This window comes from Ammospiza caudacuta, chromosome 1, assembly GCF_027887145.1.
Source record: "Ammospiza caudacuta isolate bAmmCau1 chromosome 1, bAmmCau1.pri, whole genome shotgun sequence".
Lineage (NCBI taxonomy): Eukaryota > Metazoa > Chordata > Aves > Passeriformes > Passerellidae > Ammospiza > Ammospiza caudacuta.
The window spans coordinates 60247227-60263226 of NC_080593.1; the positions used below are offsets into that span (position 1 = coordinate 60247227).

Here is a 16000-nt window from a genome sequence, read left to right on the forward strand (position 1 = left end):
TAAAATGTGAAAAATGTACTAGGGGGAATGTGAAAATGCTAAATGACATCCCCTGATATAATCCTACCAAGAGCTAATCTTCCTGCACCAGTGTTGAAATTCATCAGTGCAGTATGCACTTATCAGGTTTACTCTCTTTAAACATTAAACATGAAGTGACCTCTTCTTGCCAGCTGATTGTTGTACTAACACCCTGGGATCCTATCCAAAAGCCCAAATAAAAAAAAAAGATCGATCTTTTTCTCCTCCTATGCCGGAGAGGGCTTTGCCTACAGAATGAAGACTGCAATTTTCAATTCCCAAAGTTTAAGACTTTAAGACTTGAGGCGCTCTCTTCTTAGGATTCTTTCTCCTGTTTCTTCACAAAAAGTGTGTATTTTATAGCTCTGCAGAGAGGTACTAAAGACTGACTCTGTTCTTCTGTAAATACTGCAGCTGTTCCTTTTTTTTCCCCTTCTTATCAACCTTCAGGAAGCAGGGGAGAGGAACATCTAATATATTGGGGATACCAAGAAAGAAAAAAAAAAGACTTTCTGCTTAGCTGAGCTCACTTTCTCACAAGTAATAGGAAGACTTGGAAATGGTTAATTATAGTTTAAATGAGGTAGCAGATGAACAGCATTGTCATTGCTCAGAAGGAAAGCTCTCAGGCCATGTATACCAGTCCCTGCTTATCATAAGGTTTCCCGTTCTTATACAAAATGCATTAAATGATCAAGCTCAACCTTAGAACTCATTGGGTGATTTTTGGTTTAGATTGTGGAGGTTTTTACTTTTGTTTTTTTGCTTGGTGCTCTTTGTTTGCTTCTGGTGTCCACACTGGCAAGAACTCAAAGCTTTGAAAGCATTTAATTTTGGATGCACCAAAAACATAGTGATGTATCTGATGGTGTTTCTGAGCTGTGAATACCAGGCTACGCTCAAGAGTGATGGAGTTTGGGAATTCCAGTGAAGATGTACAGACACCTTTACTTAACGATCATGAAATTCAACCTCAGGTCCATAGATAAAGTCGGTGAAGCCAACCAAGTCTTAGGGAGACTCCAAAGTATCCAAAGTATCTTCAGGGAGACTTCAAAGACTCACAACAGTTTAAGAACCTGTGAGAAGAACTGAGTTACAGAACCTAGAGTTCAATGAAAGGTCTATAACCTGGACTGGCATTTTAATCAGCAGTGCAATTGCTAGCTTCAAGCTAGATTTCTTCCATGACATCTTGGGAAAGATGTTGTAGCAAGCTGCCTGAGGTAGGAAGTGGAAAGTTACAGCTGAATGATCCAGCCTGGGAACCATGCGCTTAGCACTGAGAAGTGATTATTCGTGGTGGTGGAACAGGACTTCAGAGGGTCACAGTGTGAGTGCTGGGACTTGACCTTCAGTAAAGTTAATGAGGTTGCATCATGCAAGGTATGTAGAGAGAATGATTCATGCTTTCCTGATAGTAAAATCTGAACATTTACTGGTCTATCAAGACGGGACATTTCCAGCAGGGTTTACTGACCATTAAGCTGATGGTACACAAGAAGACACCAATAACCTGTCTACCTTTGCAGAGACCTTTTGTGAACACAGCATGTTTCACATACTTACTCTATGGAGAGCAAATTAAGTCTTTTTAGAAAAATAAGAACTTATTCTTCTCAGGGAGATATTTTTAGTGTACTTTATTATGTTTTTAGAAAGATCATCTCTTTTCTTCCCCAGAATCAAGATTCACCCTACTCATACTGATATCACTTTATGTTTGATATCACAGCATGACTAATCTGTCATACTTTAAACAAAAGTAATGCTGCCTTGACTTCCGATTCACTGGGAACTGCTTTGTAAACAGTAATTACTCTGATAATTGCAGGGTGAAAAGGGAGAACCAGGAGCTATCATTTCTGCTGATGGATCTTTAACTGAATTATTAGGAAGAAAAGGGGAGAAGGTGAGCTAATACTGTGTTGTGCTCCTCCACAATTATTTGATGGCCATGTTACCAGCCACCTCTGCTAGACATTGCAGGAATTCTCCTTGTCATTGGTCTCTCTCTGTGTTGGTCCTCAACAGGGTGAAGCTGGAGTGATGGGACCAGTGGGACCAATGGTAAGATGATTTCAAAGATGAATAGTTTTTTATTTTTTAGTTTTGCTTTGGCCTTACAAATATTAGTAAATGTAAAGGTAGCATGGTTAGCTTTTCTTTCCTTCTGAGTAGGGAGTAATTGTGCTTCAGGGCCATCAGTGTCCTTCAGAAAAGAATGTGCTTGTTACATATGTGGTGCTGTAACTACTGATTTGATGCAGAGCTTAAATTCTGGTAGAACAAATATATCTGTTACTGTCTAAGATAACTGTGAAATATCATCAGAGCTAGAAACTTAAATGATTTTTGGCTCTGAGTGAACTGGGTTTGTTTAGCTCTGAAGATAAAAGACTAAGAGGAGCTCTAATTGCTCCCTGCTGTGGCCTGAAAGGGAATCATTAAAAAAAAAGTCAGGTCCTTCTCAGATGTGCACAGGAAAATGACAAGTAACAATGTTGTGACGTGTAGATATAAAGGCAAAAATTCATGTTAAAAGTGATTAAACACAGAAATAAGTGCCCAGAGAGATGATGGATTCTGAAACAAAGTGTTGAGTGGCATGACCTAACCTACAAGCCTAACATACAAGTTTGTCTTGTAAGCAAGGGGTTGTGCAAGAGGATCCCTCTCTTTCCACCTAAATTATTCTCTGTTTATATGATTTACATTAAAACAACTAATTGCATTGGCTCAATTTCTGTCAATGCCAATAAATTGCAACTGTGTTGGATTCTGAGAAAGCTGTACACCAGGCAGCAGAGTAGGACCATGTACCAAAATCAGGATTTAGAGGCCTTCTTTGAGGTATTTGGTCTGCTACTTTTGACTGGACATGGAAGGTCATAAGAAAGCACAACGAATTAGTTATAAAATAAGAACAGTTGCCCAGACTCACCAGTGTTAGGGCGCCAATTTCTTCTAGTCTAGTATTCAAAAAATCAAGGATGTCAAGGATGTTTCTTTGCTTCTGCTTTTCACGTAGCCTGGTCACTCTTGTGCCTTAGTGAATGTTAGTGGGGTGTTGACATTTCTGCACATCGAGGTACATAGGAGATTTTTACATCAGTTTCTGTAGCCTTCCAAAGGGGATAACTGGGTCTGCTTTTAATTACTGTGTATCAGAATGCCCTGAGGAGGCTATCCTAACTTACCAGAAAGGATGCTCCTTTCCTTCTCTTTGTATGACTACCTTTGATGATCTACCCTTTTGACTTGACACAGAATAACTTTGAATGAAAGTGGACTTCAGAGATGATCTTGAGCACATCACTGCCTGGAGCAGGTCTCTTAAAATCAGGAACTTGTCAAGTGAAGTTTTCAACAACTCTTAGGATAGAAATTCCACAACCTTTCTGGGCAGCACATTCCAAACATTTGACAAACTCTGAAGTAAAAAAAATTGTCCTTATATTTATTTGAAATTCCTCATGTTCTGGCTTGTGTTCACTGCTACTTGCTGTGCAGCCTGCATCCAGCGGACATGTCCTTTTCCTCTCAGCCCCAAACTTTGTGTTTTACATCTCATTTTATACTGCCTTCATACACTTCAGCAAGCAGACAAGGAAGTTCTTGCCAGCACTGGTGGGAATGGTTACACTTCAGGAAAGTTTGGCACAGGGAGCTTGTCTCAAAGCTTTGCTCAGCCAGTTCTCTTCTGAGCGCAGTACTCAGATTTGATCATCACTGCTAATGGGGTGGTACAATTTGGTGTTGTCCCATAGAAAAAAATCCATCTGTAGTTAGTGTGAGGCCTGTGCAGCAAAAGTATACAGACTTCAAGTGCTGTCAGAGATGCTGCCAGATAACTTCTTGAAGGTTTTAGTGCAATGGTTCTGTTCCAGTTTGCTCCAAAGGAGTCTCTGGCCCAGGAACAACTTTGAGGCAGTGAGGGACTCTGATTGTTCCTCTCTGCTTTTAGACCCATACACAGATTTCCAGAATTTAAAATCAAATCCCAAGTCGTTGCTCTGCTCCTCTTTGAGACTTTAGGTGGACAGAAGGTAGGATCACAGGAGTTTGGAGCACAAGGAGCTACAGAGAAGTAGTAGTTTCGCAGATGAGAACTAGGGATAGTCAAGAGGTCAGTACAATTGTTAGCAAAAGCAGAAGCAACAGACTGAATCCAAGCTCCTGCCACCAGGGAAATGAGGATCTTTTACATGCTGTTCCCTGTGGGTGAAGGAAATGGCTGCATATCACTGAAGGAGAGCACTTAGTGAGAACCTCAGTGTCCAGATCTACTGTGCTGGTGTAAAAGAAACATTTGTGGTAAGCAAAACTCCTTTGGCTTCCACGCTTCCTTCTTTCACTTCTAGCTGTGACTGCTGGCTTCTCTCAGGGAGTTGCAAACACCTGACGGACTGGGCTAGCACTTAAAGAGAATAATAAAGGTGGCCCCAGCTGAGTCAACTCTCGCATTGGTAATGTTTGAAATCCCAGTTAAAGCATGGGATCAGACACTGCTCTCTATTTAAACTGAAAAAGTCTGTTTCTAGTTGTTCTCACTGCTGATTAAAGTTCAGATTTACATAATCTTTAAAGGCTCAGGTACCAGAGAGTGAAATAGGAAAATGCTTTTGGATTGCCTTTTTTTAACATTTTTTATTGGGTTTTTTTTCCCCCCAAACTTCATAACTGGATGTGGTATCATGGAAATGTGAATTTTGAAATTTTGGGGCACAATATTGAAATTTGAAATTCACCAGCAATCTCTTGCCTGATTGAGACACAAGCATTAACTTTGTTCACACGGGTAGAAATTACCTTCAAACAGGAAATAAAATAGAAGATTAATAAAAGTCTTACCAGCTGCAAGTAGTTTCAGCTGACATTAGTGAGCTTTAAATTCCGATTACAATGGTGACATTATAAATTAATATGTTCATATGGTAACTGCTTATGAATTTCAGGTCTAATCCAGTTTTCAGTTTCAGCAGGAGAAAAGTTACAACAATTAATCCATGTATTTCATCTAGATAATAAAAGAAATTATCTTCCTCATCAGATAAATTTTTCATTAATGTACATATCACTTTTCACTGAAAAGATATCATGTGAAGGGTTAAACACACCCACTGTCACATGTAAGTGGTATCTGTGTGAGATCTACAGACAGATTATTTAACAAGTAATGCAAGAAGGAGTATCTCAGCATTTCAGCAGACTAAAAAAAGGAAATGAAACCAGAAAGGCTGACACAAATGTAAAGAGTTTGTCTAGACCCTTGTGGTTTCGGTGAGTTTCAGGAAGCTGACATCAGTTGAAAGTTTGTAGATCCTCAGATTTGCTGCTTTTTGTTGATCACTTGCAGGCTGCCTGGAAGCTGCATGCTTGCAAATGCCCCATCATAGGCCATCCATAGTCCTGGACCACCTTTCCCAGGCAGCCTGCTTGTCCCTTCTTTTTGCAGTGGCTTGTATTACTTTTTGGAGCCTGGTGAATCTGTCAAACCTATATAAAGAAGGAACAATTCTGTTTCAGCTATCAGCCCCATGAATTCACAAACCCAGGCTGGTGTGAGGCAAGTAGAAGCCTGGCACTGCATGAATTCTTAGCCAATCCACAGATATTTCCTCACAGAGCATGTTTAAAAAATAATTGAAATAAGAAAAGGGGGGGGGGGGGGGGGAGAAGATGAACCAAGAAAGAAGATGAACAAAGCATATATCTCTTTCTTTTCTTTTCCTGAGTGATGCATTTAATTTTTCTTCAATAGATGGTGAGCCAGTTTTGAATTGCATGCCCTACAAGGGTCTGGGAATTCAGACTTCATTTCAGATAGGTGGTCTTTTCCAAACCAGAGCTGTTACATGAAGTCCTCAGCTTCTGAGATCACTCAGTAGAGCAAGCAGGGAGGATGTTCTGTGCAGTCACAGGCAATCACAGACTGATTTTTAATGTAGATATAAAATTATGCTTCTTATTCTTAATAATCAAATATAGATCAACAAAATGGGCCACAATTACTTTTTTTTGTTGTTCAGGGACCAATAGGACCTACTGGACCCAAAGGAGAGCTTGGCTTCCCAGGACGCCCAGTATGTATTATGCTCTCAAGTGGGATAAAGTGGGAAATCTTGCTTCTGACAAGATATATGACATTTATTATAATTATTTATAATAATAAATTATTTCTACTTATTTCAGGGCCGTCCAGGACTGAATGGACTGAGAGGTGTGAAAGGTGATCGAGGTGAAGCATTTAATGTAAGTTTTTTGTATTTCAATTAGTTGCAAAATAAAATCTGTTAAAATCTGAAGTCTGATTTATACTGATTGCTTTCAAATGGTAATGGGACTGAAAACCTGAAATGTTCTAGAAATAATTGTGTTTCTGCTACTTTTCCTCTCTAGCAGCAGTCATTAAAAAGTCAGCTTCTGGCTCTGTCTGGGCAGTTCTTGCAGATACACATAGTTGTGTCAGCTCCCAGGTGTAACAGTTATGTGTGACACTCACTGCTGCCACTGCACCTTCAAATAGCAAAAGATTTGGAATTCCAGACTTTTTAATATGTGTCAAGAAGTTCCTAATCCAGCCACCAGTGTGACCTCGCATGATGTGAAGATACTCCCACAGGCTCTGGCCTTTCTAGCCCAGATACAAATGGCACTTGAGCATATCACAGGGAAGTGGTATCTACCTTACTAACAAGGAGACACTCACTAATACCTGCTACCTGCTATGGTTGCCATGTGCAAGTGTCCAAAACAATGACCTCTGCACAGGTGACAGCATATTCATGCTCACCTCAGCCTGTAATTGTGGAATGACAAGTAATGAAGCAAGCTCCTGTTGCTGCAAGTCTGTTCTCATGAAAAGATTTCAGACAAGTTGTCTCATGACAAACATTGAAACTGGACAGCACAAGAGCTAGCACTGCTAAGCATAGACAATAAGCTTCACAACAGCAGAGTCGTTTGTGTGGTTGTTCTGATGTCATGCAACAGTCTGTGCTAGGAAAATTGGTACCCATGCCACAGCAGCAGCTAATGCTATTTCATCTGCATCAGAGATAATGCTGAATAAAAGTTACAAGAGTATGTTACTGAGCTAGCATAAAGTCAGTATCACTGTACCTCATTAGAGAAATTTTTATAAATGGATTCTGTTATAAGAAGCCTCTGGTTCTAATTTGCTCAAAAGAAAAAAAAATATGACACACAAACTACAAGGCACAAGTGTCTTGTCCATCTAGATAATAAATATAAGTGAGATGATACTGCTTTATGTGAGTAGCAGGGAGACTGAGAATTGGTAAGTATCTTTGCAGAATTAGTAAGTATTTAGGTATCTCCACAGTAAAAAAAGACCAGGTACTGAATGTGGCTTACACCCCTGGAAGAAGATATAAATAGAAATATAGTTCCTAGAAAGTGAAAACAAACAAATTAGATAAATTCTAATTGGAAGAAAATGACAGGAAAAATTACTGCTCACTGAGAGAAAATATAAGAGCAGATTTTCCTTTCCTCCATAACCTCAAAAATATTAATGTTCATTTTCTGGATTGTCTGTCTTAACCATACAAAAGCTATTGTAGCAAGTACAACTAGATGAAGTACATCAGGCTGACAGGTTAAAGAAAACAAGTAAACAAAGGAGGCTACATGTTCTAGTCATCCTTCCTGGAGTGCTCAGGGAAGATGAAATCTAATGGATCTCTAATTATTGATGAGATGACATATGTCACCATACAGAAACTTCCATTGATGTGGACTGGAAGGTGAACACAACCTTGTGCCAACTTTTCAAATTACACAGCTCAGAACTGACATCTATTTTTTGTAAAAGGCAATCATACCCTCTAGCAGTGCTCCTCAGAGTTGCTAATTAGCATGCACCTATCTGACTGGCACTTGAAAATTTATGAATTTTAGCAGTCTTGAGAGATCTAGATCAGTGTAGAAAACCTAATTTTCCTTGGATGAGAGATAAACTCTTTAATTTGTTTCAATAAGCAGTGCTTTAGGTGCTCCAGTTTGCAGTTGGGGTTTATTTTTTGTCTGATATCTTCCTTCTCCCACTTTCTCTTACCAGGGCCTTCCTGGCTTGCCTGGGCCCCCAGGGCCCCCCGGACCCCCAGGACGAATACTTTATATCAAAGGAGTAAGTGCCACTGGGCATCAGGGGCTGGTTTGCAGCAGAAATGTGCTGCTCTAGAAGCACTCTGCAAAAGGAAACATCAAAACTGGTTTCAGTCTACACAGGTCACTGTGGGTGACCTTGCTTGTGTGCAGAGAAAAAAGATCTCTTAACCAAAGCCACTGTCATGGAAGAGTTTTGCCCCCATGGCCCACAGAGAGGGACATGATGACAGACCTGGCAGCCAGCTGGGCTTTCTTCTAGGGAGGTGGGGATTTTGTTTCCAGGCTTAGCCTCATCATAACAGTTAGGTTTATGTGGTGTGGTACATGCTGTATCATACCTATGCTCACCAAAGTAATTTCCCTCCTGTTTTCAATAGACAGTTTTCCCAGTCCCTCCCAGGCCTCATTGCAAAATGCCAGTAAGTGACACATGCAGAATCTACTCTTAGCGGGATGCATGGCCATGACAGAACATAACCAAAGCAGCTGTACACCTAAACAGCATAACCTTGCAGCTTTTCTCCCTCTGCCTTCTGCTTTGCACCAGAGATGTGTTTTACTTGTTCTTCAGGATAACGGATTTTCAAGTGTTTAGCCATTTATGAAAACTTAGCCATGTATAAAATATATAGCAGAACTAGAAACACTAGGCTCTTTTGCTTAAAGTACTTTGATTTCTTGTTTTTTTCTAATACTTTTAATGCCTTTCAAAGTTTGTGTTTCCATAGTTTAGGAGTTGCTTTGGGGACCTGAATGTGTATACATACAGGTACACGTATTTTTTAGATATATATATAAATACAGTCCCCATGTTGTTATGTCTCTAGCTGTTTTTAATTTCTCTGTCCAAAATAAGATTTGTTATGTGTTTCATTGTGGCATGAAAGATGCATCAGAAAAGAAAGATCATGTTCTTTATTTGACCCTCAAATGCAAGTCCACATAGAATTGCAGCAAGTGAAGATCTGCCCCTCCTTTTCAAAGAGTATGAAAAAGCCTTCATCACCTTCAAAGAACCTGCAGTTTCACACATAGTATAAAAAGAAAGGAGATGGATTTCGTATTTTCAGAATGTCCTAGTGCCGTTTTTCTTTAATGAATTACAGAAATTGCATTCTAGAATGACTGGTGAACATAGTTCAGTCCTGGAAGTTTTTCCCTAGGGCAATATCCTACTGTTAAACTGTGGGGTATGTATTTGGAAAGGATTCTATCTTTGGGAGCCACAGTCCATCCCTGAACAGTGTGGGGTTATACTTTTCTGCTAAACAGCTGTAAAAGCTCCAAGCAATACTGTGCCCTCTCCTCCAATTTGCATTCCAGTTCTTTTTCGCTGGTTTTAAAGAAACAGCTCCTGACTTCCTCTATGCTAAATGTATTGCTACTCATCATCACCCTAACCCCACTGCTGAAAAAAGTTGTATCCCAACTTGTGATCTTTTTAGAAATTAATGATAAATAGCCATTACTCTATGGGAATTTGCCATTTCTGCAGTTTTGGCCTACTACCTCCACACATCATTTTTTTACCTCTATGAATTTCTCCCTTTAATCTTCTCACTCCCATTGTATAGCAATGTAGTACATTGATAACAGATGTCCTTAATCACATACATATTTGTCAGCCTCACTTCTGATACCTGACTGGATGAGGCCCTGAACAACTTAATGTAGATGATCCTCCTTTGGGCTAGACAACCTCCGGAGATGCCTTCCAGCCTCCATTCTCCTCTGATTCTCTGTGGAATGATTCAAACAAAACAAGCCTATTTTCTCTGAATTTCTCTGATAATAATAGCCACTTTTCCAGAAGGTTAAAATCAGTGAAAAATAGCACTAACTTTAATGTGCACAAGTAATAGAAACACGTACTTGTAAACATCTCTTCATGCACCTGAGTGTGCTGGATAGATCTGTCCTACATTTGTGAGTAATCTCCTAACTCTATCCAAGTTTATAGATAAGAAGTCTCCTGTTCATGCCTGTATTAATGAGTGCTGATAAATAACTACAGACTGAACCCCAGCAGTTTTTCTTCATGGAGACTGAACTTCTGAAGTTAATGGACCCACCCATGTGAGTAAGACTTCTATGGGCTGATACTACAGGATTAGCCAGATGCAGCAACTTCCATTTTTTCATACAGTTGCTTAGTTTCCTATAAATAGTACTAGAAAGTACCAAGATTTCCAAGCACTGTGCAACATTTCAGTTCCTGCATTGTCCCTAGTTTGAAGACAGGCACAGAAATAGGTGGCGTGCCCACTGTTACAGGTAGCTGGTGACAGAAGAGGATAGAGTAAAATAGCTTCAGTCTCCCCTCTGTGGTATCAATGCATCTGGAGCACAGGTTAACATCAAACATAACATAGCCCTGGTCTGATGAAGATAATTATAAACACAAGCTGTCATCTCACAGGCAAAAATCAAGTCCTGCTTCCAAACACAATATTGTAAATTCAGATACGTTCTTGGAGAATGAGTTTTCTGATGCTTCTCTGGCATGACCAAGAGTAGAATTTGCTGATGCCTCCGAAATGCATGATGTTACCCTTTTGCTGAAAGCATGTTGCATGTCAAAAAGAGCATAATCCTCATAAAAACTTGATCAGCTAATACTCAGACCGTGTCAAACTGGATAATCCTAGAGTGTTGTTATAATATTTCCTAGCATGCAAACTTGCCAGGCTTTTCAGTCACACTAAGTAATGCATGTCCACTGATTAATATGTATGGATGATTTTTAATGGATTTCTTTATCTGAAGGTGAACTCTCCCTATCCTGGGAATGTAGAAGTTCTTAATGATCATGGTGGGTTTCTTTCCTTGTACCTTAGTTTAAATAAGTTTTTGTTTGTTTGTTTTTTGGTTTTGTTTTGGTTAGGGGTGCTTTTTTGTTTGTTTTTTTGTTTGTTTTTGTGGGGAGGAGGTGTTGGTTTTGGTTTTTTGGGGGGTGAGGGTTTTTTGGGTTTTTTTGGTGGGTTGTTTTTTTGGTTGGGTTTTTCATACTTAAGAGCTCTTCGCTTTTTCTTGATTATTGTATAACTGGGGAAGGGAAGGGAAGGGAAGGGAAGGGAAGGGAAGGGAAGGGAAGGGAAGGGAAGGGAAGGGAAGGGAAGGGAAGGGAAGGGAAGGGAAGGGAAGGGAAGGGAAGGGAAGGGAAGGGAAGGGAAGGGAAGGGAAGGGAAGGGAAGGGAAGGGAAGGGAAGGGAAGGGAAGGGAAGGGAAGGGAAGGGAAATTCAAGAACTGTTTCTGCATCTGCTCCAGTGAAATTCACAAATGGAAAAATAGAACCAGGTCTGTTCAGAGGGTTTTAGGCTGAGTGGATAGGGAAAGGGGAGTAAAAGATTTTTGTGTGAGAGAGATTGTCTTGCACGTGTCGGGGTTGCTAAGAGAGGACAGTCAGGCAGCCATTCAATGGTCATGAGCGAGAGAGGCATCGAGGGACAGGAACCATGTACCCCACATGTATGGAAAAGTCTACTCCTACTTTCAGTGGTTTGGTTGTCACTGCTACAGTCTCTGCTGTTTCCAAGTTCTTATGAATTTGTGATGCTATTTATGGCAGGCGCTAAAGCAAACAGAGATTCCTGGGGACTGCACAGTTCAGCACACTTAAAAGGAGAGAAGGGAGACAGAGGTGCTCCAGGACCACCAGGTATACTAAATCTAATATGTCATTGACATCCTGTGGAGGAATATATGTCTAACTCAAAAAGCAATTGAGCAAGATGCTTGAATACTTATCTCTGCTGCCTTACCTGCCTAGAGATTTATACCCGTGTTCTCTGATGAACCGACACATAGAGCAGCAAAGCTCAGAATGTTATCCAAAATGTCTTCTGAAAAGACAGACTGCACATTTGTGAGCATTAGGAATGTGTTAAATATAAAAATAGATATCGAAATGTAAGTGGCCGGTCACAGATTTTCTGACATTTTAGAATATAATGGGCACTTCCTGAGATATCATTTTGTTGTCAGTCTTTCTGAGCCAGTTGTGCTAACATCCAGTGCTTCACATTTCAGGGTGGTATACCTGTGCATTCTGAGTTCAAGGCAGTCAGTGGTTGCTGAGAGTCCCACTTCTAACAGGAGGTGGAAATAGATTATTTCCATTTCAACCAATTTTTCAATATTTTCGGATTTATTTGTGAAAATTATGAAGAGTCTGTGTGTACTGAAAATTCCAATTCGCTAACAGTAGGAGCATCATAGGAATTATTCCTCACCCAACGATTTGCTTTCTGTATCAGAAAGTGGATACACATTGCTAATTCTTACAAATTCAAAAAGAGTTACAGAAACAAGCACCTGTTTGAAAAGATTGTAATTACAAGCACTTCATTTTCTGTACATTTTTAAAAATCTCATATACTGAGATAAAGCTTTGAAATAGAAAATGCAATATATTGAATAAGTGTTGCTATACCACATTAATAGTAATTTTCCTTTAATGCATTGATAATAACGATATTCTCCCCTTATAATAACTGTATTAACCCCTCACTAGGTCTACATGGATATATCTGTCTTTGCTCCCAAGACATAATTCTGCTGACTGAAGATGACATTTTGGTTATTATGAAGACAACACCTTTTTGTTGTGATAAAATCAATTTTCCTGTGTTGTCCTCATTAATTTTTATTCTGATCCAATATCTTAAAATAAGCAGTTAGTGATTTCCAGTCATCAATAAACTTGTCAAAAGAAGAAGCAAAAAACTTTCCTAAACAGAAAATAAGAAAATTTTCTCTTCAGTGCTGGCTCATCCACCATGAACATATCTGTTCCTTTCCAGGTTCTGTACTGAATGCAAATTATTGTCTTAGAAGTATTTTCTTGCCTATATCTGATGATTTCAGGTGCTTCATAAAGAGAAGATTATGAGAGGATTGTTCTTAAGATTTTGCTGTAAAACTGCAGCTAGTAAAGGATGGTGAAAATAACACAACAATTCTGGTTAAACTGGAAACTCAATTTACTTTTCTCCTAAAATAACAGAGATTCATATACTTGATCCAATAGATCAACCGGTTCCAACATTTTCTTCAACATTAAGTTGAAGCATGCTAATTAAGACCAATTCTGTTGCTGCTTTAAAAAATATTCCTATTTGGTTTTTGCTTAATGATGTAGTTGCTAAAATATTCTTTCATACAAAGCAGTTCTCTAGTTCTCACAGGTGTCCACATAACCACTGACAGGGAAAATGTACAAGCCAGTAGTTGCATAATTAAAGTACAGGAAATTTTTCAAAACCTTTTTCTGAAGGGAAGGTGGCTGAAATTCTTTTCACTACATTTGTTGAGTTCCAGGAATGAGAAAAGCTTTTTGAACTGTGGTATTTGTCCATGCAGTGGATTTATTTTTGCTTCCCACAAAATGTCACCTCTCCAGGTGAGGGTCTATTAATAAACAGGGTTTATTAATTGATAACATGCAAAAATATGAAGCCAACACAAAAAGTATGAGAGCAAACTCAACATGGGCTTCATTCAGACCTAGACTACTTGCTGGTCATCCTAGAAAGACCTCACATAGTGCTCGATGTAGACATTAACACTAAGCAACATCTGAGAAGGACACCTGCCATTCCATTCCACCAGTCCATTCCCTTCCCTCACAAGGATCAAGCAGATCACTGCTGCAAGCTGTTATTGGTAAGGTTGGAATAAAATCCAAACAGGTGCCATAATGAGAATGCTTTTCCACCCCACAATGTCTGCTTGATTTAATTTTACCTGAGGTGGCTCACTGGGAAATGAGCCCTAGGGCTTGCAGAGAGTTGGGCCCAAAGATCTCAAAAATTAATCAAAACACATTTGAAGAAAACACACTGAACTGTTATGGGAAGCTGCAAAATAGGGGTTTTTTTTCCAAATGTATATCAAGTAGATAATATTTAAAGGCTTTTTGAACCTTTTGTGCTGGCTTGACAGCTTTGGCTGACCGATTTTGGCAGACAACACTTGTTCTATTGGTTTTCATTGCAGAAAAATGTCAAGGAAGAGTTATTGTACAATTGTTGCAGCTCAGTAGCAACACTATGTTTCTCTTGTCAGCTCTAGTACTGTCTTTGCAGGAAAGATCACACATGTACTGATGGATCACCCCACTACTAGCAAAACACAGGAAATGCTTCTCTTTTGCCTTGGCTTTCATCAAAGGGGTTAATGTGGATACTTCTCTTTCACTCCTCTTCCCAGGTGCTATGTTTTCAGAAAATTGGGATTTTTTTGTACTTGAGCCTTCTTTGCTTCTAATTTTTCTGAAATCTCAATCAGATTCAGATGTTTTTAAGGTGGAAGAGGGACTGACAAGGCACAGACAAGATAGGCTATGTAAGTCTTGCTTTGTTAGGGAACAAAACTAAAAATATGTTTGATATAAAGGTTAATGCCATTATTGGAAATAGTTTTCCTTTAAACTCCTAAACCAGTAATACCAAAAGCAGTGCTTTTAAAAGGAAAATTACAGATAATTATTGTACTTTATTGTATTTTCTTCCTTTTTCAGGTCCACCTCTGCCTCCATCATATTTCAGCCACTTTATTAATAGCATAAAGGTAATTATATCCCATTTGTGTTTAAGTTCTGTTAAGCTTTTTTAAAAGTGTACTTTACTATAAATTAAGCACAAACCAATGCAACATGGTGAAATATACAAATATAAGGGCATCAGCAACTGCAAATTATATTCATTTCTTAAACTCTAGCTACATAGGCAAGTGTATTATGACTATAGAGATAGCAGTTGTCAGAGGTCTATAAAGATTACTTTTGAAAGAAACTTTATTACTGAGGCTTTTTACCTTCCCAGTGGTATTAAAGTGATTCATAATTCACTGTTACCTAACATATCTGCCTTAAATGAATGCTTTTGTTTCCATGTCAGCTCAGGTAAAAGACATCCATTACCTAAAGGGCTTCTAGAACACTGGGTAAGGGGAAAGGAGGTAGAAATCACTTGCATGTCATGTTATTTATCTTTTAAGTATGCTGAATAAAATTAAATTATGGAAACTACTTTTCCTGGAAGCTTTTACAGCAAAGTATACCCATACCTTAATTTGTTTAGTCTCTCTCTGTTCCATTATTCTCTTGACTGCTTCAAGTGACAAAAATTAATAAAAATATTATATTCTTCTAAATATTTTTAGGTGAATAGGACTCTATCAGTAGAAGAACTTACAATATGTAAATCAAATTATCATTTAATGACGCTATCAAAAGTGTTGTGCTGGCAGTCTCTTGGAAGGACTCTTAATGCTGCCTGGTTTTAGGACTTTATTTCTGCTTGGCTGAGTACACCCAAGTTATTCCTATGGTATAAAGTGTCCCATGTATGTGGCAAAGCTGATAGGGTTTCTTTGACCTTACAGTGTAATGTCTGTAGCTTTACAGATTTAACTGCCAAGAACTCATTTTTCATCTAGTCCTTCTATTCCCCAAAATGGCCTGGAATAAAGAAACATTTTGAGTTGTGTTTATTGGGAATCTACAGTGACTAAAAGTCAGAGGAGGAGCTGCACATAGCCATGTCCTCTGGCTGTCTGCAGATACCTGCCATTTTTGCTTTGCCCTTTGCCTCTTCTATCCGCAGGTTCATTTCTCAGAAACCTGGAAAAAGTCAACCAAAAAAAAAATTTGAGGGAAAAAAAAGCAGACAAACGGAAAAAAATAATGTGAGGAGGATGTATAAATGCTGTGGCTCATCTTGCACAGATATATAATAATGCAGTAATTAAATGCTGCTTCTTACCTATTGCTTTGTTTCCCAAACTAACTGATAATCAGCCATGCAGAACAGAAGACATACTCTTTCAAGTGTCTGCAAT

General features: G+C 39.0%; 1 protein-coding gene across 2 annotated transcripts in view; it reads left to right on the forward strand.

Annotated features, from left to right (window-relative positions):
* The window catches only part of COL15A1 (collagen type XV alpha 1 chain), a 118915-nt gene that overhangs the window by 90424 nt on the left and 12491 nt on the right, over window positions 1–16000 (forward strand). For both annotated transcript variants that reach the window (XM_058825440.1, XM_058825449.1), the window contains 9 exons: window positions 1856–1933; window positions 2056–2091; window positions 6054–6107; window positions 6217–6276; window positions 8108–8176; window positions 8535–8576; window positions 10924–10969; window positions 11727–11816; window positions 14679–14728. In XM_058825440.1, coding sequence (XP_058681423.1) covers window positions 1856–1933; window positions 2056–2091; window positions 6054–6107; window positions 6217–6276; window positions 8108–8176; window positions 8535–8576; window positions 10924–10969; window positions 11727–11816; window positions 14679–14728 — 525 coding nt within the window. The remainder of the gene's footprint in view (window positions 1–1855; window positions 1934–2055; window positions 2092–6053; window positions 6108–6216; window positions 6277–8107; window positions 8177–8534; window positions 8577–10923; window positions 10970–11726; window positions 11817–14678; window positions 14729–16000) is intronic.